The 24473-nt window shown below is 60.5% G+C and overlaps 8 protein-coding genes across 8 annotated transcripts; 4 read left to right on the forward strand and 4 right to left on the reverse strand.

Annotated features, from left to right (window-relative positions):
* Positions 1–130: 130 nt before the first annotated feature.
* THITE_2107608 (uncharacterized protein) lies at positions 131–3423 on the forward strand. The gene is made up of 5 exons (XM_003649155.1): positions 131–345; positions 415–1125; positions 1183–1779; positions 1846–2089; positions 2146–3423. Exons 1-5 carry the CDS (start codon positions 250–252, stop codon positions 3135–3137), a joined length of 2640 nt encoding a protein of 879 aa, XP_003649203.1. The 5' UTR covers positions 131–249; the 3' UTR covers positions 3138–3423.
* Positions 3424–4038: 615 nt separating this feature from the next.
* On the reverse strand, positions 4039–5379 carry THITE_2107610 (uncharacterized protein). Its single transcript, XM_003649156.1, has 2 exons — positions 4832–5379; positions 4039–4769 (listed from the first exon to the last, which is right to left on the reverse strand). The coding sequence occupies exons 1-2, from the start codon at positions 5074–5076 to the stop codon at positions 4163–4165; spliced, it is 852 nt and encodes a 283-aa protein (XP_003649204.1). The 5' UTR covers positions 5077–5379; the 3' UTR covers positions 4039–4162.
* Positions 5380–5556: 177 nt separating this feature from the next.
* THITE_2107613 (uncharacterized protein) lies at positions 5557–7811 on the forward strand. Its single transcript, XM_003649157.1, has 2 exons — positions 5557–7402; positions 7506–7811. The coding sequence occupies exons 1-2, from the start codon at positions 5780–5782 to the stop codon at positions 7596–7598; spliced, it is 1716 nt and encodes a 571-aa protein (XP_003649205.1). The 5' UTR covers positions 5557–5779; the 3' UTR covers positions 7599–7811.
* On the reverse strand, positions 7773–10515 carry THITE_2107614 (uncharacterized protein). The gene is made up of 4 exons (XM_003649158.1): positions 10231–10515; positions 10037–10163; positions 8578–9983; positions 7773–8473 (listed from the first exon to the last, which is right to left on the reverse strand). Exons 1-4 carry the CDS (start codon positions 10362–10364, stop codon positions 7981–7983), a joined length of 2160 nt encoding a protein of 719 aa, XP_003649206.1. The 5' UTR covers positions 10365–10515; the 3' UTR covers positions 7773–7980.
* A 549-nt stretch (positions 10516–11064) lies between these two features.
* Positions 11065–14857, forward strand: THITE_2107617 (uncharacterized protein). Its single transcript, XM_003649159.1, has 3 exons — positions 11065–11275; positions 11342–14338; positions 14404–14857. Exons 1-3 carry the CDS (start codon positions 11187–11189, stop codon positions 14714–14716), a joined length of 3399 nt encoding a protein of 1132 aa, XP_003649207.1. The 5' UTR covers positions 11065–11186; the 3' UTR covers positions 14717–14857.
* A 1355-nt stretch (positions 14858–16212) lies between these two features.
* On the reverse strand, positions 16213–18808 carry THITE_2107621 (uncharacterized protein). Its single transcript, XM_003649160.1, has 3 exons — positions 18440–18808; positions 17684–18365; positions 16213–17614 (listed from the first exon to the last, which is right to left on the reverse strand). The coding sequence occupies exons 1-3, from the start codon at positions 18535–18537 to the stop codon at positions 16367–16369; spliced, it is 2028 nt and encodes a 675-aa protein (XP_003649208.1). The 5' UTR covers positions 18538–18808; the 3' UTR covers positions 16213–16366.
* A 261-nt stretch (positions 18809–19069) lies between these two features.
* THITE_133921 (farnesyl pyrophosphate synthetase) lies at positions 19070–21063 on the forward strand. Its single transcript, XM_003649161.1, has 2 exons — positions 19070–19347; positions 19447–21063. The coding sequence occupies exons 1-2, from the start codon at positions 19228–19230 to the stop codon at positions 20368–20370; spliced, it is 1044 nt and encodes a 347-aa protein (XP_003649209.1). The 5' UTR covers positions 19070–19227; the 3' UTR covers positions 20371–21063.
* THITE_29131 (uncharacterized protein) lies at positions 20979–24179 on the reverse strand (the record flags this gene model as incomplete). Its single annotated transcript, XM_003649162.1, has 4 exons — positions 20979–21610; positions 21701–22988; positions 23050–23971; positions 24001–24179. Coding segments are annotated over 4 exons (3021 nt in total), but the record flags the coding sequence as incomplete, so codon positions are not given.
* Between the last annotated feature and the right edge of the window lie 294 nt (positions 24180–24473).

Here is a 24473-nt window from a genome sequence, read left to right on the forward strand (position 1 = left end):
GGAGCTCTTGCATGGATACCTATTACAAGGGAGGGCGGCACAGTTAGTTACGGGTTAGGGTTTACTGAGTACGCAAGCGTTCGGAATCCTTCTGGACCCTTGGCTGGGCTGTGATGTAAGACGTCGGCTCGCCTCGAACGCAGCCAGGCAAGCTGAATGCCACTTGATCGACAGCCGTAACGTGAATTAGCAGTCCGACTCCCCGACCACCGGCTACCACACGATGCGAATATCCTGAGCCCAGTCAACATGGGTGCCAGCGACTCGAAGCTCGTCTTCAAGAAGGGCATCTTTCGGCTCTCCGAGGAGCGGCACATTCCGCCAGCCGATGCTTACTGGGCTTCAGTGAGTTGCAACTCGCAAGCCCCGACTTTACTTGGTGTTGGTGCTGACCCTCTGACCTTCCACCTCCAGTTCTGGGAGCTGCCCGAGTCCGCCGAGGACATTTTTAGTCTCTTCGCCCCCGCCGATGTGCGACGCACCCGCGACGATGCGCTCGAGAACCTAGAGAGCTTGATTCTGGCCGTGACGAGCCGCCTGTTTGAGCTCCGCCACCATCCGTCCTTCCCCGACCCCGAACTTGCTCCCGATCGAGAAGCGCTGAATTGCGTCCGTGTCCTGACGCGGATTTTGCCTTTCATCTACGAAAAAGAGTCTCTCCAGCAGTGGGAAGAGAAGCTGTTCTGGTCCCCGCGGCGCAGGCGGACCCGGCAGTCGACCCTCGCCAACGAGGTCCTTTTCGACGGCGTGCAGGATGCGCAGCAGACCAGATCTCCCGCGGGCGAGTTTGAGGAGATTAAGCCCCTCGCCGAGGAGCTCATCGACACCCTCCTCGACTTCCTCTTCTTCTCCGCCCTCACCGTGCCAAAGGCTCCCCCCGGCAAGCCCAAGGTCACCTACGCCATCTGGCAGAGCGGCGTCGGCTGCAACACTGCAATTCCCACAACCAAAGAGCATGAGAGCAACCGCTGCGAGATTCTGCGCCTGCTCTTGACCCTGGCGAGCCAGAGCATGTATCTGTCGCCGAGCGTGTTGCCGCAGCAGGGAATCAAAGCTCTCACGTACATCTGCACCAACTCGGACAAGCAGGTGGTGCTCTCAGTGCTGTGCTCGCTGCTGAACACGGTAGGGTGCCTGCGATATCAATGTCCGTCCATGGCCCTGTTTGCTGACGTTTACTAGACCCTCAAATACAACCCGGCCAGCTGGCGTGTGCCTTACAACGCGCTCGTTTTCAAGGATCCCAAGGAGATCCTCGTTACTTACAGCCTTCAGTTCCTCCTGGCGACGCTGCTGTACCCCATTCCGGAGCAGCCTGGCGCAGCCACTCCGAAGAACTACTACCGTCATTTTCTCGGCCGTCTCCATCGGCCCCAAGATTTTCAGTTCGTCGTCGACGGAATGACGCGCATACTCAACCAGCCCCTGCAAGCCAATTCCTCGTACCTGCCCGGAACCCAATCTTCTGTCAGATGCGCCCCGGAGATCATCATGCTCTTCTGGGAGATTACCCAGTGCAACAAGCGGTTCCGATCCTTTATCATCGACACCGAGCGGGCTCACGACTTCGTCATCCTCATGCTCTTTTACGCTCTGGAATACAAGGCGGACGCGTCCAAACAGGGGGTTGTGAGGATGTGTGCTTTCCTCCTGCAGACCCTCAGCGTCGAGAAGAACTTTGGGATCAACCTGAACAAATCGTTCGAGGCGCAGGACACGCTGCCGACGGCGATTCGGATTGCAGGATTCAGGGGCACCTATGGAGACTTCCTCCTCCAGGTGAGCCGAGATGCCGAGCAGCATCGGTTTTTTTGACCGCCCCGTACCGCTGACCGCCGAGTCCAGTCGATCTATACCCTTATTACGACGAGTCAGGGGAAGCTTACTGCTATCTATCCCGCCCTTCTGGCAGTCATCAACAACATCGCCGCATATCTGGAGGGTCTAAGCGGGCCTACGTGTTCCAAGATCACGCAGCTTTTTAACTCCATGTCTTCGCCGTCGTTCCTTCTGGCCAACGAGACCAACCATGTCCTCCTGCGGTCACTCCTCGAGGCCATCAACGCTATCGTCGAGCATCAGTACAGCAGTGAGCTTTGCCCCGTGCTTTGCGTCGTGGTCTACGTCGATGTTGACAGCGAGCAGAAAACCCCCAGTTCATTTATGCGATCCTCAAGAATAAAAAGAGATTCGAAGCATTGCGCTCTCTGACGCTGGAAAGCGGCCAAGAAGAGATAGAGAGGCGGAACCGGCGACGAAAAGACAGCGGAGCCTCCCACGATCCATTAGAGCCCAACTCGACTCGGAGCTCGGTGGATAGCACCAGAAGTCCGACAGCGCAGGTCTCGCGGGCGCCAACGCTAGCAAATGTTCCAGAGGAAGACGGAACCTTCGCGATTGGAGATGACGAGGACGACAGTGACGACGAGGCGGGGCCGACGCCAGCAGCTTCGAGCCCCCGCGAGCAACCCTCGGCAGCATCGTCGGTGGTGTCGGCGGCGAACGAGGACGTGCCGAGACAGCTGCAAGGCATGTCGGAGAAGGCCAGAGGGAAACTGCCGGCAGGCACGGGCAACTTCTCGCGCCAGAACAGCACCACCAGCCTGAGCAGCCCTGTTGCCGGCCAGTCGCAGTCTGGCTTGTTCGAGCCGTCCGTTCAGTGGATGGACAGCTGGCTTCCGGAGCTGCCTCTGCACACGACGCTGACCGTCCTGCAACAGCTCTCGGCGCTGATCCCCCGTCCGGCCCTCTCGGCGGACACGCCATCCGCGGCTACGCTGGGCAAGATCCGCGACGCGCAGTTGGTGGGCGTCGAGCCTTCTCCCATCCGCGTCCACTCGTTCGAGTGGTCGCCCCTGGCGCTCGGGTGGTACGAGTCCCTGCTCTGGGGCTTCATCTTCGCCAGCGAGATGCAGGTCGCCAAGGGGACCGTGGGCGTGTGGAACACGACGCAGATCAAGCTGTTCCGCGTCCAGGAGACGGCGCCGCAGGGCCCGACGCTGACCTCGCCCCGCGGGGCGGTGGACGCGGTGGGCAGCAACATTGTGTCGCGCATCGGCGCGATCAACTTGCGCGGCGTTGGCGCGCCGTCGCTGTCAGGGAACGGAAGCGGACAGGCCCCTGCGCGGGGCGCTTGACGGGACGATGGAGAGGGCCGAGCTTACGATCCAGACACTAGCCCGGGAAGAGGAAATACGCGGCGTCCGTCTCTTTGCCACGGGACTTGAGCAGGGTCTCACATGCCCTTTATTCAGGGACGGAGAATGGTACGGGGTGCGTTGATGGCTATCAAATGAATTCACAGCTGGGGCGTTGGGGGTGTTTGAAGGTGTTGCGGACCGGCGCACTGGCACAGCGCGCTGCTAACTGGGCAGTCGGGGTGAACAAACATACATATGCCAGACACAATTAGTCGCAGCGCGTGGAATTCCACCTTTGACTTGGTCGGGAAGCCGACAGCGAACACCGCGTCTCGTCAGTCCAGGCCCCGGGATAACCAGAGTCGCACGCTCTGCGATCTCAATATCTGACTGTGCTCTAACGGAAGAGCGGGTCTCGTCGCCTGCCCTTCTCTTCTAACGAGCCGCCGATGTGGCTAACCAACTATTACCCATAAAATGCGAAGGGAGGACATTTAGCGCAAGCGAACGAGCGTGTATTCAGCGTTACATATGACCTTATTCCCGCTTTCTGCGGCCTCTCTCAGTCATGCCGTTCACACGCTCCGTTGATTCCTTCGTGTCCCACTCTCAGTTCAGAAGCAGAGGATGGCTTAGACGCAGATTCTCCAAGTCGTCCCGCCGGGCTACCCCTTATTCGACCAGTTATACATGCATGCATAAGTCTGTGCATGTCAGGCCTGAAGAATGTATGTGCCTGGAGAACAACATGACAACCTCGGAGTGGCCGAAGTAGTTGCTTTTCCGGAAGCCGAGCAGGTCATGCCGAACAAGATTCACGCACGCAAAGCCAAGCATACCGACGCTCACTCTCTCGGCTGTGAGACTACGCTAATACACCCACATGCCAACCAAACGTCGTGAAAGCGAGGTAGTGGTCGGTAGCTCACCTCTCATTATTACTACCGACTCCTTAGGCCGGTCTCGAGAGCAGAAAATGCCCGACCTATGTACAACACGACCAACCGTCGTCGTGACAGATCCTAGTGCATCCAACTGTTCCCCGAGCTCCTCCTGCCCCTTTCGTACAACCACTTGCTGTTGAGGCCCACGCTCGACCGCTTGCCCGGCGCGGGCGTCGGCGTGGCGGGGCCGTCCCCGAACACGCTCGAGGCGGTGCTCGCGCCGAGCGGGCTGCTGGGCGAGCCGAACGACGCAGGCCTCGCCCCGCCGAGCCCTCCCCCGACGGCTTTGTGGAGGAGCGGACTGACCGCCGACGGCGAGTAGGGCGAGGCGCCGTTCAGCTTGGACGGCGAGCTGCCCGCCCTGGGCGACGAGTACTGCGCGGAACCCTGGCTGGCGACGGTGGACAGCGGCGAGCTGGCGTAGCTCTTGATGCTGGCGGGGGTCCCGGCGTGTGACGGGGTTCTCGAGTACCGCGGCGGCGTGCTGTACACCGAGTTGGGGCTTGCCGGCTGCGAGCTTGGCGGCAGGCCCAGCAGCTTCCGCTGGGCTGGTGTGAGCGGGATGTCCGACATGTCGTCCTTGGGCCGGACTAGCGGCAGCAGCGCCAAGATGATGTTGATTGATGGGAGCAGGAACAGACCGGCGTATATCCAGCTGCTGTATTGCTTCAAGACCGGATTGGTCCTGGCATAGAAGTCAGCGCCGTGTCTGCAATGCTTCTTCTGGACAGACGCGAGGGCACTAACAGGGAGGGAGGGATCCAGGGCAGCACCAGTTGTCGTAGCACAGCAACACTGGCAATAGCCACAACACTGTAGACGATTCGCCTGATGTTTTCCTCCGAAAAGGTGCTCTGCCTTTGCCGCTGCGTGATCTCGGCCAGTCTGGGGTGTGTCCAGATGCCAGGGCTCTCCGTAGCAGTCAGCCCGGGTGTAGCGGGCTGCTTGACGGGTGTTGATTGGGATAACGCCACCGCCGAGTTCGCGGCCATTGCACTGTGGTGTAGGAGGTTCTGCGCTCGCTTCCTTTTACCGGAGTTGAAGGCGTCGGCGGCGTCGCGTCGACGATCTGATTGCGCGGGAAATGGGGCGGCGAAGAAGCCGAGCGCTGGCTGAAAACCAGCTGACCCGCGGATGGCCAACTGCTGTATATGTGGTGTGGTTAGTAAAGTCAAACAGGCCGGCCTCCGCCGCTTGCAGCGACGTCACTCGGCGCTGTTGTGCGGTTGTCTGGCGCTGTTTGCCGGCGGTTGCAGCAGAAGCAGTTGCCCCCCACGATTGCGCGTGGAAGTCAACAGGCTGCGGTGCAGGGGGTTAAAGTTAACGTTATCGTAACAGCTGTCGGCAGCTGTTCCACTCAGGAGCGCTTTGCCGCTCGCAGCGTCCATCTGCTGCTGCTTCGGCGCTTCCCCACCTTTCTCAGGCTGCTTCTCCACACCAGCTCGCTCGGATGTTCTGTCGTTACAGCAGATCCGTACGGAGTACAGTACGGTGCACGGAGGGCCCAGCTCCCAGCTCCCCGCTGTTGCTCCTCCGTCCTTCCCTGGGTATCCATGCCGCTCCAGTGCAGGCGGCCTCGGATTCCGACTCCACACCACCGCTCAGCAACCTGTAACGCCACTTGAGAACGGGGCTCTCATTGTGCATATTTCAGTTTGCGACGAGGGGCAGGCAAGGTCGCGAAGGACCAGAAAGATGGGCTTCTTCGACAACCTGCTGCTCCGCCTGGACGAGAGCGTCACGGGGCTCTTCGGGCAGTGGAACCTCTGGACCACCGTGATTGCTACCGTGTTCGCCGGCTTCTTGACCTACCAGATTGCGACCCGCCAGGAACCGGACACGCATCCCTTCCTGCTCGCCCGCCAGGCCGAGGGCTCCCCCGTGCGCCAGCCCGGCGAGTCCGCCGTCTACCGGTCGCAGGGCGCCCCCCATGGCATGCCGCTCAACTCCGGCTTGAATGTGAAGGAGCCCGGCGCATCCAAGTGGGCGAGAGGGCGCGACGGCGACCTGCGCGATGTGTGGCGCCAGGCTGTCGCTGGTGTGCAGGAGGACGGCCCGACGAAGGGGGCCACCGGCCGCCTCCTGACTGTGCTCGGCATCGACAAGGTCGTCGAGCACCGCCTCGACGACGTCACCCGCCAGATCAACCTGATCGGCCAGCACATCCTCGACCAGGGCGGCAACCGCGTGGCCATCTACCTCCCGAACTCGGTCGAGCTGATCGCGACGCTCTTCGCCTGCTCCTTCTACAACCTGACGGCCGTGATCCTTCCCTTCGACCAGTCCGACGATGCCGTCATCTCCATGCTGCGACGATCGGCCGCTGACACCGTTGTCACCGCCCCGGGCTCCTTCCCTTTCGATTTGGTCGTCAAGAACTACCCCTCCCTGCGCCAGCTGATCTGGGTCGTCGACGAGGGCAGCAAGCATCTGGACTGGAACGAGGTCCCCCAGGGCACGGGAGGTAGCGTCAACGTGTCCACCTGGCAAGACATCGTTAACGACAGCCCCGTTGATGCCGGAAAGGCTCTGCCACCTCTGGAAGGGCAGAAGGAGCCCCGCGACGTCACCGTCTTCTGGGTGTCCAAGCCGGGCCAGCCCGAGGAAATGGTGCGCTTCACGTCGGCCAACTTCGTCTCCGCCATCGCCGCCCAGCTATTTGCCATCCCGACCGCCCAGCGGATGGGCCCTTCGGACGTCTTCCTCCCGGCCGACTCCCTGGCCAACACGCACACCCTCGTGCTGACCCTCGCCGCGCTCTTCTCCAACGCCTCAGTCGCCTTCAACTCAGTCGCCGCCCAAGCACACGACCTCGCCGTCGCAACCCGCGGCGTCTCCCCCACCATCCTCGTCGCCACGCCCGCCGCCCTGCTCAAAACGCACAAAGAAACCAGCGCCCGCCTCGACGCCTCCCTGCTGGGCCGCGCCCTGCACCGCCTGCAGACCCGCCAGCTGACGCAGAACGGCGTGATGCCCGCCGCCGGCGACGGCCTGCTCTCCGGCGCGTACGCCGCCGCCGTCGGACGGCCCGCGGGGAGCAAGCTGCGCCTGATCCTGACGGCCGAGCGCGTCGGCGCCGACACCCCGCGCCTATCGTCCGCCGTGCTGTCCGACCTGCGCGCCTTCACGGGCGCCCGCATCATGTACGCCCTGACGGCGGCCAAGGTGGCCGGCGCCGCGACGCAGACGGCGTTTTACGACTACAGGGTCGTGGCGGACGGCGATGGCGTGCACTTCGGCCCGCCGCTGACGAGCACCGAGATCCTCCTCCGCGATATGGGCCAGTGGAAGACCACTGATGAGAGCAGGGCTGGGGAGGTAGGTTCACCCACACACACACACCACAGGTTCACCCTTGACTGCCCTAGACGGGCCGCTCAGTGTTATGAGAGAGCTGACGCTAACTTAACCTTTGTGGCAGATTATTGTCCGGGGGCCCTGTGTCGCCGGGAATCAGGCGGCGTTGGGTGTGGCGGGTAGAATCAGGGACGACAACACGCTGGCATATGCTTGAGACAACCCATCGAGGTATGATGAGGGATACAGTTCCAAGCTGGCACCGCGGCTTTACTCGGCAGCTTGCCCGTTGCAGCGTTGAATAATCTAGCGTTTCTATTGAAACTAGACTTAGGTTTGTTTGTGATTGCTCAACATGCCGTCCCATAGAAGTCGCATTAGCGTCGAATCAACATGTACGAATGAATACGCCATGCTCGAGTTGAATGTGCGCGTTGCATCGCATTATATCCTCGTAACAGTATGACAGTGGTGCATAACCCTCCCCTATCCCATCCTGCGCCCGGCGCCCCTGTACCCCCATTACCCCCCATGCAGATACCTACACCAGAAACACACAAGACCTTTGGTTAACTAAGACCCGGATATCATCCCAAAGCTCAAGCCCCATTCCGGTACACCTGCGCCCCCTGGTTCCTGAACATGATGGTATCCCTCCGCTGCAGGATCATGAGCGCGCGGTTCAGCGCCGCCTCGCTGAAACCCTTGCCCTCGACCATCTCGCGGCGCAGGGTGGCCAGGCTGGTGCTCCAGCCGATGGGCAGGCGCCGCTTCAGCTCGGCCTCGACGCGCGCCACCTCCTCGTTCAGCTCGCGGCTGCCCTGGTTGCTGCCCTGGTTGACGGCGTCCATGGTCGAGCAGAGGAACAGGCGGATGGCCTCGTCGACGTGCTCCTCCGTCGCGACCGGCGACAGCGTCAGCTTGGCGAGCGACTCGGTGATGCGCACGATAGCCTCGAGCTGCCGCACCGTGATGGGGATCGAGGAGCGCGTGTTGGCCTCGAGCTCGGCCGCGTGCACTTGCCGGCGGATGGCGACGAAGTGCGAGGAGAGCTTTTCCGCCGCTGCGTCGGATAGGCGCGGGGCGCAGCGGCTGGGGCGGGGAACGCGGTGGGTTAGTGTTGATGGCTCGTTATCGGGTTGCTAAAAGGGAAGAAAAAGAAATGAAGGAAGGACGATGGGGACGGTTAGGCTTACGATCTGCAGTAACTGATGTACCGTCGCATCTTATCGACAGGAATCTCGGACTCGACGTGCTCCTCGACGCCGCGGCCGCTCATGTGGATGCCCATGACGTGCTTGGCGATGCGCTCGTCCTTGCTGCGCTCGTGCTCGTCCTTGACGATGAAGACCATGTCGAAACGAGACAGAATGGTCGTCTGGAAGTCGATGTTCTCGCCGGGCGTCTTCATGTCGTCGTACCGCCCAAAGATGGGGTTGGCGGCAGCGAGCACCGACGTCCGCGCGTTCAGGATGGTCGTGATGCCGGCTTTCGCGATCGAGATGGTCTGTTGCTCCATGGCTTCGTGGATGGCCACGCGGTCCTCGTCGCGCATCTTGTCGAACTCGTCGATGCAAACCACGCCGCCGTCCGCGAGCACCATGGCGCCGCCTTCGAGGTAGAACTCGCGCGTTGACTGGTCTCGCTGCACCGAGGCTGTGAGACCGGCAGCGGACGAACCCTTGCCCGACGTGTAGATGGCGATGGGCGCCACCTTCTCGACGAACTTGAGCAGCTGCGACTTGGCTGTGCCGGGATCACCGAGAAGCAAGACGTTGATGTCACCCCGAAGTTTCATCCCGTCTGGGAGAATCTTCTTGGAGCCGCCCATTAGCAGGCATAGGATAGCTTTCTTGATGTCCCTGTTGCCGTAGATGGAGGGCGCAATGCAGTCGGCCATGATGTTGTAGAGGTCCGGACGGCGGCTGAGCTCGAGGAACTCTTGCTCCTCCTCCTCGGAGAAGACGGCCTGTCCCTTGGCAGTCTGGTCGATATCGGTCTGGATGCCAACAGCGCGCAGGTAGGGGGTCCGGATGGCGACAGCACCACCCGTGGAGTTCTTGGAGCCTTTGGTTTGGTAAATGGAGAAAATGCCCATGACAGTACACCTCGATCCGGGTACTACTCGATTTGTGAGGTAGCGGTCGGCGGATATGAGGACGTGGCGGGGCAGCTCCCCGACAGGGACCTGATCGGGCGCCTCCTGAAGCTTGATGATCTGCTGGTCGACGAACTTCGACTTCTCGTGCACGACGAAATAGGGATCGAGCGGGCACTTTTCGGTCGGGTCATTGGGTGGTCGGAACCTGCCGCATTGTCTGGGGAGTGTAACGCCGCTGAATCCTCCAACGACGTGAATGTCTTGTGCGTGGTCGCAGGTCCGACACTGGATGTGAAGCTCTGTCGCCTTGGACGACATAACCGACGCACCAATGACGATGCCTGGCACCTTCACCAACCTCGAGATGGTCATCGAGTCGAGGTTCCGGATGGAGACATCTTCGGCACTGGAGTGCAGCAGGAGCTGGTGATCGGGGAGCTTGACATTGGGTTCATGGGGGTGCACGATCCGGTGTGTGCACCGCTTCAAGGCTGCCTCAAACTGCGCATCGTTAGAGCGTCCAAAGGCGATGGTCATGGCGGCACGCATCATACCAGCGGAATGATCTCTGAGGGTTCTGTCACCAGTCTGTGCGCGATCTCCTCGTTGAACTTGATCAGGTCGCCGATGTCGACATCGCAGTAGTACTTTTTGAGCAACGCATTCTCTCGCAATTGGTCTCTACCGTTGACTGTCAGCAGCAAGAACTGACTTCGACGTATGATCGCCGTAATATTTGGAGACGGACCTGTAGATGAAGACATTGTCGAGCCGGAAGTCTAGAATGAAGGACTCGAGCTGGCTGCGGATCTGTGTATTGGAATCTTCGCTCTCGGAGGGCGCGCCATATAGCCGGCTGGTGAAGACGGACTGGCGGTCCATCTTGGGAGGGAAAATGGTAAACTGGAAGTTGGGGAGTTCGTTGCGATTGTGAGCGGCGCCAGCAGTGCAATGGCCGGTTCCCTGAATTGTTGGTGACAACGGAGGGGTAAAGATTGCATACAAAAGGGGAAACACGCTCAACGCGTAAAAGCGCCCACCAAACGCGAAGACGTCGCGTTTCCATGCAGGGATCTTAATTGGATTCACATAGGCGGGTAACTACCCGACCTGGCCCGGATAAGATAAACTCCCCGACACGATCCATATTGGCCCATGCATACCAAGCATATGTAATTAACGCTAGTTAGGTTTCGTTAACGAGCAGTACGCGACACTACTAGGTAAATTACCTAAGTTAACTCGCAAGTCAAAGCTCGCTACGCAGGATCCGCAGCGACAGGTTGGGCCTGGGCTTGGCAGGCAGCTCCCGGCCAGATCGACATCCACTATCCAACCACATCCACCAACGACGCGCAGCAGGACCAGGAGCAGCAGCTCAACAGCTTTACACTACGGACACAGCAGCAGCCTTTCCACGGAGCTTCGATTATAACGTTTCTTTGTCAATCACTGCGTGAACTTCCAACATCGGTGCACCAACTTCCGAGGTCGTCTACCCACCACCGAGTACCGAGTCGCTGCATTCCGATCCCTGTCTGCCGAGTCTGTCCCCAGCGATGATACCGCGGTGACCGGAGGCCGCCCAAGTCGTTGCAAAACAACAGCGTCCATCCCCTGCGTCGCGACGTCGCGCCCCGGCCTGGATGGTCGCCAACGACAGCTGGACTTCACCTTGCGGTTGGGGGGACTGGGCGAACCACCATGTACTCAAACCAGGGGGCCCGCAAGTCGGTCGATAGCCTGTCGCCGACCTTGTCGGCTGGCCATCGGGGCGATTTCCCCTTCCACGGGTGTGCATCCCATCCCATAGATCCGCTGCGACGCCCTAGCGGGCCCGGTAGCTGACATGTTCGCAGGACAGCGCCCGTCGGCCAACAACGCTCGCATCAGCGGCGGGGATCGACCGCAAGCTCCGTCCATTCGATCGGAGGCTCGCTCGACACCTCTGGAGGCTGGTCCAGCGCCGTCTTCGAATCGGGCCAAAACGCCATCTCGACCCTGCTGCAGCCCCCCATCGTGCGGACCGGCCTGCTTCCTCACACCGCCCCTCCCGCGTCCAGCGCCCACAAACCTCCGACAGCGCGAGACATACCGCCCGTCGCCCTGACCAACATCCCCCATGTCGACGCGTCCGAGTTCAAGCCTTACCTCTCCGAGGTCGGTGCGCTGTATGAACAGTTGCGGCGGATACAGGCGGACGAGGACCAAGGGTTGGGCGGCCTCCATCGTCACAGCAACAAGCCCGACGAATTCCCCGACGCCCTGGACGAGGGTCGCTTGCGGCCAGGCAGGCGCCCGGGACTGTCGTCGAGACGGGCATCGACCGCCTCACTCAGCTCCTTATCGTCCATAGAGGCCGGCCCGACGCCGGGGCGCTCGAGTTCGCGCCCCAGGAGAGCACAAGCGCACGGCCCTCCACCGCTCTCCACCATCCCCTCAGTATACTTTGACGAAGATTTCCACCTGGAGAACCCGCGCATCTTCGACGTCGTCAGCGAGCGCTCCGAGGTTGTGCCGCCGGCGCCGGGCAGCCACGGCAAGGCCGCGCCCAACGGCCAAGCGGCTGCACCGCGCAAGGCCCTCGCGACCAACGCCATCCTGCAGGAGAAATTGTCGTGGTATATGGATACGGTCGAGATGCATCTCATCCAGTCCATATCGACCGCCTCAACCACTTTCTTCACAGCTCTCGGCTCCCTCCGAGAACTACACTCAGAAGCGGCGGACTCGGTAGAGAGGATCAAGGCTCTGAGGAAAGAGTTGGCCGCTCTGGACGAAGAGATTGTCGTTGGGGGGCTCAACCTCGTCCAGCAGCGCCGGAGGAGAGAGAACGTGAAGCAGCTGCACGACGCCGTCATGCAGTTGAGGGAGATTGTCGACGGCCTAGCCGTCTGCGAGTCCCTGGTTGATGCGGGCGAAGCTAATGAAGCCCTTGACAACATCGACAATCTCGAGAAACTCATGGCAGGGGAACCCACAGGCGGCAATAACCTGGATATCCAACTGAGAGATCTCAGGGGGGCCACCGCATTACAAGGCGTAAGCAGTGACTTGGATACTCTTCGACTCCGCATTGGGAGAACCTACGAGGCGAAGTTCCTCAACACACTGCTCACGGATCTCCGCAATCACGTCGAACGAGTATCTCCCCAGGAGGTCTTGATGCGCTGGAGTAGTGCTTCGGCGCGCGCCCGTGGAGCCCACAGCCGGGAGCCGTCCGTCTTCCCGTCTTACATGTCGGGAACGGACGCGATCCGGACAGAACTCTTGTCGAGCCTAACGGGATTGCAGCGTGCCAAGTACGTCACGGCCGCGGCTACCGCATATCGGGAAGCGGCACTGCGAGAAATCAGAACCATCATCCGACGGCAAATGCCAAGTTCCAGCGACGACGACAACGAATCCCTCATGTCGACGTCCACAAGAACCGGCGGCAGGCAACGTTCTCAGCAGGAGAGGTCCATCCTCCTCGCCCGTAACCTGCGCGCCCTGGAGCCTCAGGATGCCGAGGCGCTCTTGACCAACATGTACATCGGCGTGGCCGAGGCGCTCAGAAGGCTGAGCACTCAAGCCAAAGTTCTGCTGGATGCTGCCAGCTCCATCGACGATCCATCAGCCCCGTCGGGCATGCGGTCACCGCTCAAGTCACCGCCCTTCAGCCCCACCGCAAGACACACAACGGGCGCCGCCCAGGAGGCTCAGCAGGAGATACACAGAGCGGTGGACATTGCCAATCTACTGGGACAGGCCGTGGACGTGGCACACGAGAAGATCGTCAAAGTTCTGCGGGTTCGGTCGGAGCAAAGCAAGCGCCTGGATCTAATCTGGTTCCTTCGGTATTTCACGCTCAATCTGCACTTCGCCAACGAGTGCGAGGCCATCTCCGGGCGCAGCGGCACGACTTTGAAGACTGTGGTCAATGGGCATATCAAGGACTTCATCCAAAACCACGGCGACGCCGAGAACCAGAAGCTCGCCCAGGGCATGGACTCAGAACGGTGGAATGCCGCCGACTTCGGCGACAAGGACACCGAGTTGCTCAACCAGATCATAGACGGCAGCACTCGGGATGCCGCCGCGTGGACCGAAGGCACTCGGATTTGGATCCCACACCCGGACACAGAAGCATCAGGCGCGGAAGCCGACGTGTTGTCCGGCCAGCCGAACGGTACAAGCAAGACAAAGACGAGGAGCGCTGTCGTCGACTCGGAGAGTTTCCTGCTGCCCAACGCGGCTATCTCATGCATGCACGGCATGGCCCGCTTCTTGCACCTCATCGCTACCATACCGTCCATGACGGCTGAGATATCCGCTTCGCTCATTGCCTATCTCCAGCTCTTCAACTCGCGCTGCACCCAGCTCATTCTTGGGGCAGGAGCAATGCGGTCCGTGGGGCTCAAGAATATCAACACAAAGCATCTTGCACTGGCCTCGCAAGCGCTAGGTTTTATCGCGGCCATTATCCCGCACGTCCGAGAATTTGTTCGACGTCACTGTGGCGCGGGCATGGTGGCGTCGACGGTCACGGGCGAGTTCGACAAGGTCCGACGAACGCTCCAAGAACATCAGAACAGCATCTATGATAAGGTCGTCGAACTCATGAGCAGCCGGGCGCTAGCTGCCGCGAAGAAGCTGAAGGCCGTCGACTGGGACCAGGACGCCGCAAACAACGAGGCAAATGAGTACATGGAAACGGTAGCCAACGAGTCGACGACACTGCATCGCAACCTCACTAAGCACCTGCCCAAGGGCACAGTGCGGCTGATCATGCTCTCCGTGTTCAAGAACTACAAGGACACGTTTGGGGCAGCGTACGAGGGCATCGAGCTCAAGACGGAGAAGGGTCGGGAAAGGTTGGTCTTTAAATTTCTGATCTACCTGCGGGCCAGACCTCGGGCATGCGCTAACAAGCAAGCAGGATGCTACGGGACGTCGAGCTTTTCCAGTCACGCCTCGGCCAGATCGATGGGTTCGGAGACGCCGGTGACCATCTGGTTAATATCATCAAAGCCAAAAAGATCAGCGCGCCGCCCCCAGCGCCAGCGCCAGCGGCAGAGCCAAAACCAACACCCTCATCACCGCCACCAGGATCTGCGCCAGCAGCGCCAGCAGCGCCAGAGGAAGGGGGAGGTGGCAGCGTGACGGCGGGGGAGCCTCCAGAGGCGCAAGGGCAAGTAGCGGCCGCGCATGCGGGGCAGAACGGGGATCCCAGCGACACGAGCAAGGCGTAACGGAGATGGGTGTTTGGTCCAAGAGAGCGGGATAAGCGCGTTGGCATCATGTCCTCCTATGCGTGGATGTATAGATATCATCTGGCTTGTATACATGCATACGCACGTTCTTGAATGCCGAGTCGCGGGGTCTCGGAGAAGGCTCGTCACGCAATGGACGGGTAAAAGAAAACCTACTATGATCCATAACGATCATGTTAGACTCCCGTCAAGCTACTACTTAGCTACCGACACCATGGACATGAGTTGGCGTCTGTATCCCTTCCTGTGGATACTTCCGGGATGGGGATGTGGGGTCGCCAGGGGCACCAACGCTGCGCAGTGCGGGACGGGCCGCAACCCCTCAGTACCACTGCAGCGAGACTGAATGTTGAACGTCATCGCCGGAGCATGGGATGTCTGGCGTGCATATGTCACATCGGCTGGGCACTACGGCACAAGTTATTACAGGCCCGAGTCTGCTCGGACTAGTTGGCTCCAGCAGGCCCAAAGCAGGCCCATCAGGGCCGAATGCTGCGTACCGTCAGACCTTGAGCCCCAAGGTCGTCCCGGCAACAATCGGGCGCTGTAAGTTGTCTCCAAACAAATGTCTACTCTGCAAGCGCAGTTACGGTATCTATGTGTCTATGTTAGAAGGGCTGTTGTAGGCCAATTCATGGTCTCGGCTCTGCAACTGCTCACAAAGCTGATGATACGGTCGTATGGGTCCTTCAATATTTCCCATAGAGACACGGCAGCAAGTAACTACCACGGCTGTGTGTAACGCTAGCGGCCCGTCCCGCAGCGCGTTTGTACCCCTGTCGATCCAATGAAGGGATGTACTGCACAGTAAGTGTAGTGTAAGTCCCGTCAGGACTGTTCGAGACGAACAGCCGGACAGACGAGGCCCCATACTAGTCGGTCCGGTGTAGGTAGACCGTGGCTGCAAGTATACCTGTGAAAGTTGTGAGCCGATATGAAGTCGAACTTCGTGGTTTGAACCATTGGAAGCTATTTTGGCGAGCTGAGCCGTCAACTGCTGGGCCGCGAGGCTTAACTTCCCATCGAATTCCGGTCAGAACCTCCTAACTGCCTCAGTCGCATCAGGGACTCCCATTACCTCTATATAGGCGCCCTGCCTTAGAATTCATCCCCCCACCCGTCGCTCTTTAACCATGCTTTCACATAAGCCTTCTCCATCCTCCATCCTCCACCCCACATCAACTTGTGCAAGGGGATCTCGGCCCAAGCTCCAGCTCCCGCGTGCAGCCAGCCTGCAGGAGGCTCAGCTTATCAATAGAATGGTTTCGTCTCTCCGAAACCTGGTGATTCGCACCAAAAATCGGGCGCATGTGGCCTCGTAGGGGTGGTTCTGAAGTCCGCCAACCTGATAATGGATGCCCCGCTAGCCACGGACTGGGTTGCAAAGGTTGGGCTTTGCGACACAGGCTAAGGCGGACCACCCTCCGAAGCCCAGATCCGCCAAAGCCGGAAGGCCCAGGACAGTCCAGTCAACCAGAGCCTTTGCATGGAATCCATTCAGCCTTGCGACGAGAGGCGCCCGCTTTGCTGCCTCTGCCACCTGTCTCCCGTGCTGGCTCCCGAGGGGCCTTCGCCCAGCTCGACCGGGCCGCGCGGATCGACGGAGTGCAATCTCGACGGTGGCGACTTCTAACGCTCCATCAGACTTGCCATCTCCATCCGCGACCGGGCTTCGCGCATGAGCGCCTTGGCCTCCTCCACCTCCACTCCATCCTGGCAAAGCTCCATGGCGAGACGGTTGGCCGTTTCGTAGTCCTCGGCCCGCATCGCGTACTTCGCCAGCCACATGCGCGCCTTGCTCGTAGCAAACGTGACTCCGGTTCCGCCCTCGTGGCCGGCGCCGCCCTCGTCGCCCTCGCCCTCCCCGTCTGACCCGGCTCCCGCTCCGGCTCCTTGAGAGTCGTGGTGGATCGCGATCGACTCGCTCAAGCCGGCGGCGGCCCCGCCGCCCTCCCCGGGGCCCGTTGCCCCTTCTTCCTGCGCCAGACAGAGCTCCATGTACGCCTTGGCCTCCTCCTCCTCGCCCAGGCGGTCGTACATGGTGGCGATTTGTAACAGCACTTCAGGATCCATCTGCGCTGTCCGGTCGACCGTGCCGGCGCTACCAAAACTGCTCGCCGTGGTGTCGTAGTAGCTGTCCGCCAGCAGCGCTCTTTTCAGCGCCTTGATACCATCGCGGTCGCGACCCATCTTCTGCAGGCACGACCCGACAGCGTGCCACATCTTTGAGTCCCACGGCCGGAGCCCCGCGGCCTTCTTGTAGTACCACAGCGCATATGCATGCATCTCCAGTACCTCATACGTCTGGCCGAGGCCGTACCAGGCACGGTAGTCCCTCCGGTTGACGTCAACCGCTCGGCGGTAAGACTCGATGGCCGCGTGCGTGTTTTTGAGCTCGACATATTCGTGCCCCATGAGCGTCCAAGCGGAGAGACACGAGCGGTCCAGCGTAAGGGCCCGGCGGAAGTACTGCACAGCCTTCTCGTGGAGCGAGAGCAGCGAGTAGTAGTTCCCGATCACGACGCAAGATTCCGGTCGGAACTTGTCGATGCTGGAGCAGAGATGGGCCAGGAATGCGAGCTTGGGGCGCCGATTCAGAACGTATAAGATGTTCGAGTAGTGATCGAGAGCGTCGAGCCGGTGCGGATGGAGCGCTAAGATGTTGTTGAATTCCTGCTCTGCCGCGAAGAGATCTTTGGAGTGATAGCAGAGCAATGCCTTGCACGTCAGGAGGAAGGATGAAGTCGGGAATATGGCGAGGAGGTCGTTGAGCGAGGTGGCAAGCTCCGGCCCTTGCTGGTAGAGATTGACTGCGGCGTTGGCGTGGAAGATAAAAGACATGATGTTTTGCGGCAAGCGACCCGCAACATTGTTGAGCTAGGGGGAATAGTCAGTCTACACTGCCGTGGGACGAGACCAGAAGAATCGGAGGAGGGAGCGGCTCACTTGCTCGATCCTCGAAACGAGGTTCGTGATTTCGAGCCAAGCTCCCCAGTTCCACGGAAACAATTGGACGCTCTCCACGAGATAGTCCAGGGCAATGTTGTCGTTCTTCTCCTTGGCTAGGACCATGCCGTACAAATATTCAAGAAAGCCTTGGCTGGCAGGGTAGTCGGAGTCGCGACCCCGTCGCTCGGCAAACCACTTAGCAAGGAAGCGGCTGACAAGGACCAACTCCTTGTTAACGACGGAGCCCAAGTCCTGGGGCCCCATAATCATCTCGGTGTCCTCGTCCTTGCGCTTCTCACCGGATATGACCTTTGCGTACAGGGCTAAGAACAAGCTTTTCTGGCTAATCTCGGGCAGTTCGGATGAGAAGGACGCAGCCGCCGTGGCCTTGCCTTTGCCATTGCCGCCGCGGCGTTTGGGAGCAGCCTTCTCATTTCCCGTCGGGGCCACCAATCGCGCGAGCATGGAATCGGGAAGGAAGACGGCGGCACATCGCTCGAACTCCTTGCAGTCGAAGTAGGACTTGGCGAGCAGGTAGCGACTGAGCTCTCGGGCTTCGAGCGCAGCCTCGGTCGGGTCAGGGTTCGGGGCGAACGCGGGGTGCACATAATCGTCTCCCGCGCCCGGTACTGCCGTGTCCATCTCGGGCTCCGGAAGCGCATCGAGGAGCTCGGCGGCCCTGAGGACCTTCGTCAGCTGCAGTTTCTCGCCGCCGTCGTTCAGCAACGGGACGGGGCGCAGGCCCAAGCATACCATTTCGCTGATTGGTAAAGGCATCTTTCCGAGCACTTCACTGCTGCTCCTTGCAGAGTCTCCCGTAGAAGCTGGGTGTCCTTGGCTGAGAGCCCCATGGCGTACGGAAAGAAAAGTCGTGTAGGGCAAGCAAGGCAAGGATGAGGTGGGGTTTTCAGCTAAGGTCCACAACTGTGTATCCGGACGGATGCAGACGCTCACGGCAGGACCGGGTACTTTAGCCGTGCGTGCAGGGAGTCCAGTGGCACATATTCAATGGCGTACCAAGCACGTGTGCCTTTGCAGCTTTTGGTATAGCATACGTTGCTGTTCAAGTGGACCAGTGTTGATGGGTTTGATTCCAACAAATCGGAACCTGGAAAGAACGCGTCTCTCCCAAATGACGTGTGTGGGGGAGTTACCGTTTAACAATTAAGTCCCTTGCGTTCTGCCGGTCGCCCCACATATTTATCATTTCACCGCCTTGGCAGACTAGTGTGTGTAATCCGTACACTAGTGTATTTCGTGCTCCGTACAGTGTTGGGAGCGCGCTTTTCAGGGTCTTTGTCTGTGGCACCAAAACCTCATTCGCAAGCCCCCACTAATTTTCCAGGGGTAGCTACACTAAAGGAGGGGTCAATCTGAATTGTTCCTGCATAAGAAGGTCCACCGCCTGTGTCGCCCGCCCAAACAATCACTAACAACGCTCCGTTCACCGCTCGAAAGCTCCCCTCGCCCCGGCCTCGTTCTCCTTGTTTCCAGGGCCCCGCTGTTCCTTCCCTTACGGATCCTCAGCTGCTCAAGCAAAGATGGCGCAGAAAACGACCCTCAAGGAGTTCGAGGCGGTCTTCCCCAAGCTGGAGGAGGCGCTCGTCGAGCATGCCAAGTCCTACAACCTCCCCGAGCAAGCGCTGGAGTGGTACAAGAGGGTGAGTTCTGCTGCCAGCTGCCTCCTTATTCTCCATGAAACAGTGCCAATTCGGGCGAAAAAAGGAACATGAACTGACCTGTACCTTGTCCTCGAACAGTCACTCGAGACCAATGCCGTCGGCGGCAAGTGCAACCGCGGCATGTCGGTGCCGGACTCGACGTCGCTGCTGCTCGGGCGGCCCCTGACCGAGGAAGAGTACTTCAAGGCGGCGACGTTGGGCTGGATGACGGAGCTGCTGCAGGCCTTCTTCCTCGTGTCGGACGACATCATGGACGGCAGCATCACGCGCCGCGGCAAGCCGTGCTGGTACCGCCACGAGGGCGTCGGCATGATCGCCATCAACGACGCCTTCATGATCGAGACGGCCATCTACACGCTGCTCAAGAAGTACTTCCGCGACCACCCGCGCTACATCGACCTGGTTGAGCTGTTCCACGAGGTCAGCTTCCAGACCGAGATCGGCCAGCTGTGCGACCTGATCACCGCGCCCGAGGACGCCGTCAACCTCGACAACTTCAGCATGGAAAAGTACCGCTTCATCGTCATCTACAAGACGGCCTACTACAGCTTCTACCTGCCTGTGGCCCTGGCGCTGTACCTGCTCGACATCGCGACCCCCAAGAACCTCAAGCAGGCCGAGGCCATCCTGATCCCGCTGGGCGAGTACTTTCAGGTGCAGGACGACTACCTCGACAACTTCGGCCTGCCCGAACACATCGGCAAGATCGGCACCGACATCATGGACAACAAGTGCTCCTGGCTCATCAACCAGGCCCTGGCCATTGTGACGCCCGAGCAGCGCCGCCTGCTCGAGGAGAACTACGGCCGCAAGGACAAGGAAAAGGAGGCGGTCGTCAAGAAGCTGTACGACGAGCTCAAGCTGGAGCAGCGGTACCAGGCCTACGAGGAGAAGGTGGTCGGCGAGATCCGCGAGCAGATCGCCAGGATCGACGAGAGCGAGGGCCTCAAGAAGGGCGTGTTCGAGGCCTTCCTGGCCAAGATCTACAAGCGCAGCAAATGAGCACCTGCCGCAGCAAAAGAGCAGCTGCATTTTATTGAGACTTAACCGTTCTGCAGCATGTAGTCGGCCTGCTGAGCAGTCAGGCGCTTTGCAGATTTCAGCGCCTTAATACCCTATCTTGTAATGGGCGTTCAAAGCGAGGTCTACGGACGGCACGGGTGAACCAAAAACCAAATCTAGATCTCCTATATTTCGCAGAATTCGCCTGTCCAACAGGCTAAAAGCGACCGTATGCCGCCGACGCCAGGAATTGTCCCAGCTCCCTAAGTCCGTCGGCCCCATTCATTTCCCAGTTTAGAGTCCATTCATGTGCCCCGGTGTCCCTATCCGAGTTCCGCGCCCTTAGGGTCGACAGCCAAAAGCCAACGAGGTATCCGAAGCCCAGCAAAGAACTGAGAGGGAAAGATAAACCAATGGGAGAGAGCCCGAAGGGATCCAGCCTTTGAGCTGGGGGAGGAACAGAAAGCAAGAGAATAGGAAAGGAGGCGAAGACGAAGAGGAAGAGAAAGGGCCGGAAAAGAGCGGGACATAATAATCAAATAAAAAGTATAATCAGCTGCTCAGTGCTCCCCGCTCAGCGGCAGGCCCTCGCGCCCTTGAAACGCAGCCCTCCCATGCCTCTCCACGCTCCGCAACCGCTCATTCACCCGGTCCGCCTCTCCAACCCCCATCGCCGCCCGGCCCCGATTCTGCAGAGAAGCCGCACCTCCCGCCGTCATGGTGGTGGGTTGCGCAGCCCGGGACCCGGCACTGGCGCTGCTCCGGACGGTTTTGCTCCTCCCCAGCAGCCCCGCCGAGCCCACCAACCCCTCGCCACCACCACCACCACCACCACCACCACCACCGCCACCAGTAAGTGTCTGCCCCCTCTGCCTACCCGCCCTCCCCATCTGCCCCTGCGCGTCAGACTCCCCCGCGATAAGCTGCTGCAGCAGCGTCGGCCCGCCACCACCGCCAACACCGCCGCCACCACTCCAACCGACCGCGCCCGCCTCGGGCCTGCGCACAAGGTTCTTCGGCGGCTCGGGGGGTAAGCGCGAGGAGGTGGCGGGCGGGCCCGTGGCGAGGTCGACGAGCGGCCTGCCGAGGGGCGCGCGCACGCCGCGGCCGCGGTTCTTGCTCGACCACTGCGGGGGCTCGACGAAGGTCGGGGTCAGGTCGATGAGCGGCTGCTGGGCTGGGGCCGCGGGTTGGCGTTGGTGAGGGTGCTGCTGCGGGGGTATTGATGATGATGATGGTGCTGGCGGGTAGTGTTGTTGCTGGGGTTGGGGTTGGGTGTTGCGGGTAATTGGGGGGTAGTGCTGTGGTAGCGGTGGCCGGTGGTGCTCACGCTCCCGCTCGCGGACGGAGGGGGCGCGGGAGGGGGCGCGGGAGGAGGTGCTCGGTCGCCGGGCCAGCGGGGCAGTTGAGCGCGTAGTGCGCTGCTCGGCGGAGTGTTGGACGGCGGAAGGGAACCAGTCTTCTTGCTCCGGACTGCTGGGTTTCGGCGGCGTCTTGGAGGGTTTGTCTGAGCCGCCGGTCTGCTGGCGGCCGTCCGTGCCAAGGGGTACCGCTGCGCGGCCGTTCAAAAGATTGGGCCCGTCGACGAAGGCAGCGTCGCCTGGCGTGGACGTGGCCAAGTCTTTACGCAATGCTTGTTGCTTTCGCTCTTCATACGCATTCCCGAGCAAGCCGTTTGCCGCGAAGACCTCAGCGTTCTTTTCCAGAAGAGACGCAGGCACACGCGGCACCGGAGGGATCGCCGACGGCCCTGCTTTATCCGGCGGCGTGTCCTCGCGTGAAGACCTAATCGATCTGGTGGAAGGGGGCAGATCATCCGATGGTCTTCCCCTGGCGGCCTGGTCGATTGAGGCTCTCCCTCTGTAGCCGTAATCGGGCCTCGAGTGGCTCGCTGGAGAGGTTGGGGGTGGTTCCCGCGGCTCGTGCAGCCTCAGTTTCTTATTCACCAGGTACCAGCTCCGCCAGCCATGCACGCCCGAGCGGAACTGGCGGGCGATGTGGGGGTTCTGGGTACAAAAGAACTGCACGTAGAGATTTGAGTCGACGAAGAGCGATGCCCTCTCCTGGCTTCTGATGGCGTAGCAGTACCTCTTTGGGGGCTTCAGCTGATTCCGCAGCTCGGCCTCGGTAGGTAGATAGAGGTCAAAGTCGGAGAGGTGGCATAGCCTGACGACGTCCTTGTCCGAGGGCTTCGCGTCCTGATTTTTCGATGCAAACATCTGTCCGTTCTCCTTCAGCGTGATGTAACGCTGGCTCCACTTCCCCGGCCGCTGGAGGTGATAGAGAGGAAGCGCAAAGCCGGCCGGCTCCTCAAGCGTCTTTGGGACGCTGGAAAGGCTCAGTTCCCCGTCCACGTCGGAAGAGTCCGGCAGCACGATCAGCGTGTAGGGTGCGCCCGGGTCCCAAGCGTTCATCACGTCCCAGATTCGCTCATAGCGTCGAAGCCGCCTCTCGAGACCTGGGCGGAGGCACGGCTCGATCACGACGCAGGTATCCCTGTCAATTGGCCGCTGGAGCTTTTCCAGCGTTTTCGAGCATTCTAGGAGAAGATCGTCCGCGGTGGTTCCCTTGTCCACCTGGACGGGCACGGTGACGCCTCTGCACCGCACGCCAACAGACTACGCGCACATCAGCAAAACCAAAATCTGTGCTTCAATACCAGGTCGTCAAAATACCTACCTTGGCTCCGGAGCTGTTAGTCTCACTCAGGGTGCGTGTGCGGCTCATGTCGGCATCCGGCGTGGTGCCAAGAGACTGAGGCGACAGCGGGGACAGCGGAGAGTCGCCAACATAAGGATCGGTCGCCGATGTCGAGGTCGACGAGGTGGGCAGTGCGCGGGAGCGTTTTTTGAGCGTTGAACGGGGCGAGTCGCTGGTAATGCTCTTCTTGCGACTGCGCGAAAAGAAGGCAAACCCTTCGCGCCCGTGGTCGCCCTGTGGTAGCTCTTGGGGTGGGCTGGGGAGCCGGGTCGCTGAGGACGGCATCCCGGAAGGCTGCATCGTCTGATACACGGTCTGTTTGCTTCTGCTCTTCCCACCCTCGCCGTCGCCCACTCCGGCCAAGAAAATCCTGTCGGTTTCGGCGTCGAGCTGTGCCACCTCGTTGACGGCCCAATGTGTAGCCTCTGTTTGCTCGCGCCACCGCCGCCCTCCCACTTCTTCGCCCCGCTGCTGGTGCCGTGGCCGTCGCTGCTGTGGTCGCTGGCGATGATTCCCACGATGCTCAGACCGCGAGCCAGGACTGCTTGGACGGACGATGTGTAGCGCTGGGGACACTGGCCTCTTCTTGACTGCCGCATCAAGGGAGACGGAGGACGGAGTGGGCAGGAAGAATGCAGGGGTTCTGCGGGACGGAAAGAATAGCTTCTCGGATAATAAAGAGTCTAGCGTGACGTGCGGCACGGCTGGGGCCGGTTCTGCAGTGCGCCCTGCAGTCTTGTTCACGTCATCGATCGTCCGGTTTGGCCCCAAGTTTGAAGCCGTTTGGCGTGCCAACTGCAGCGGCGCAACAGGGGGTTCGGCCCTGCCCGGCGTCGTCTTCCCGCGGGTGTCGCTGGGGCCGCTGGGCCGGGTGCTAACAACATCAATGCTACCCTTCTTGCTGTCGCCATCTTTTTATCTGCCCATTACAGAGCCGCGAGCAAGTATGCGGGCGAAAACGGTGGGCTCGTCTTCAGTCCTTCGCGGCTGGCGTCGCCGACCTGCAGCGACCCGTCAACCACAACTGCTGCCCGTCTGCCTGCCACATTTCCGTCCCTTCGAGCAAGCTTTTTGTTAAGTGCTGGCGGGATGTTGGCATTGGTGCCTGTGGGAAGGGTTGCAGCGGGCGGCAGCCATTGGCCGGCGGCCCCCGCTGTCAAGCGGCGCAAGACTGGATCCTTGGTGCCGGGACCGGGGACCGGGACCTCCAGCTCTGTGGCGGCGACAGCTTCAGGGTCCAGCGGGTACCGAAGAGGTACAGTACACTAATTACCCCTGGTGGCACATGTGCTCCATGTGGAGATTTTGCGCAGGGCAACTCACTAACGTTAAATTGCAGGCTTCTTGCATCCGCAGCCGTGTTTGAAGAAACACAGAAAATACGGGCAAAGCCAAGAGGGGAG

Source organism: Thermothielavioides terrestris, chromosome 1 (genome assembly GCF_000226115.1).
Source record: "Thermothielavioides terrestris NRRL 8126 chromosome 1, complete sequence".
Classification (NCBI taxonomy): domain Eukaryota; kingdom Fungi; phylum Ascomycota; class Sordariomycetes; order Sordariales; family Chaetomiaceae; genus Thermothielavioides; species Thermothielavioides terrestris.

Coding starts and splice junctions, on each gene's coding strand:
- THITE_2107617 (XM_003649159.1), top strand. CDS start 11,187: ATGTACTCAAACCAGGGGGCCCGCAAGTCGGTCGATAGCCTGTCGCCG. Junction 11,276..11,341: donor GGCGATTTCCCCTTCCACGG/GTGTGCATCCCA, acceptor ACATGTTCGCAG/GACAGCGCCCGTCGGCCAAC. Junction 14,339..14,403: donor ACGGAGAAGGGTCGGGAAAG/GTTGGTCTTTAA, acceptor ACAAGCAAGCAG/GATGCTACGGGACGTCGAGC.
- THITE_2107613 (XM_003649157.1), top strand. CDS start 5,780: ATGGGCTTCTTCGACAACCTGCTGCTCCGCCTGGACGAGAGCGTCACG. Junction 7,403..7,505: donor ATGAGAGCAGGGCTGGGGAG/GTAGGTTCACCC, acceptor CCTTTGTGGCAG/ATTATTGTCCGGGGGCCCTG.
- THITE_2107608 (XM_003649155.1), top strand. CDS start 250: ATGGGTGCCAGCGACTCGAAGCTCGTCTTCAAGAAGGGCATCTTTCGG. Junction 346..414: donor CCGATGCTTACTGGGCTTCA/GTGAGTTGCAAC, acceptor TTCCACCTCCAG/TTCTGGGAGCTGCCCGAGTC. Junction 1,780..1,845: donor ATGGAGACTTCCTCCTCCAG/GTGAGCCGAGAT, acceptor CGCCGAGTCCAG/TCGATCTATACCCTTATTAC.
- THITE_2107610 (XM_003649156.1), bottom strand. CDS start 5,076: ATGGCCGCGAACTCGGCGGTGGCGTTATCCCAATCAACACCCGTCAAG. Junction 4,770..4,831: donor CCCTGGATCCCTCCCTCCCT/GTTAGTGCCCTC, acceptor CTTCTATGCCAG/GACCAATCCGGTCTTGAAGC.
- THITE_2107614 (XM_003649158.1), bottom strand. CDS start 10,364: ATGGACCGCCAGTCCGTCTTCACCAGCCGGCTATATGGCGCGCCCTCC. Junction 10,164..10,230: donor GACAATGTCTTCATCTACAG/GTCCGTCTCCAA, acceptor AGTCAACGGTAG/AGACCAATTGCGAGAGAATG. Junction 8,474..8,577: donor TACATCAGTTACTGCAGATC/GTAAGCCTAACC, acceptor TCCCCGCCCCAG/CCGCTGCGCCCCGCGCCTAT.
- THITE_133921 (XM_003649161.1), top strand. CDS start 19,228: ATGGCGCAGAAAACGACCCTCAAGGAGTTCGAGGCGGTCTTCCCCAAG. Junction 19,348..19,446: donor CGCTGGAGTGGTACAAGAGG/GTGAGTTCTGCT, acceptor GTCCTCGAACAG/TCACTCGAGACCAATGCCGT.
- THITE_2107621 (XM_003649160.1), bottom strand. CDS start 18,537: ATGGGGCTCTCAGCCAAGGACACCCAGCTTCTACGGGAGACTCTGCAA. Junction 18,366..18,439: donor CTTTACCAATCAGCGAAATG/GTATGCTTGGGC, acceptor GAAGGTCCTCAG/GGCCGCCGAGCTCCTCGATG. Junction 17,615..17,683: donor TCGTTTCGAGGATCGAGCAA/GTGAGCCGCTCC, acceptor TATTCCCCCTAG/CTCAACAATGTTGCGGGTCG.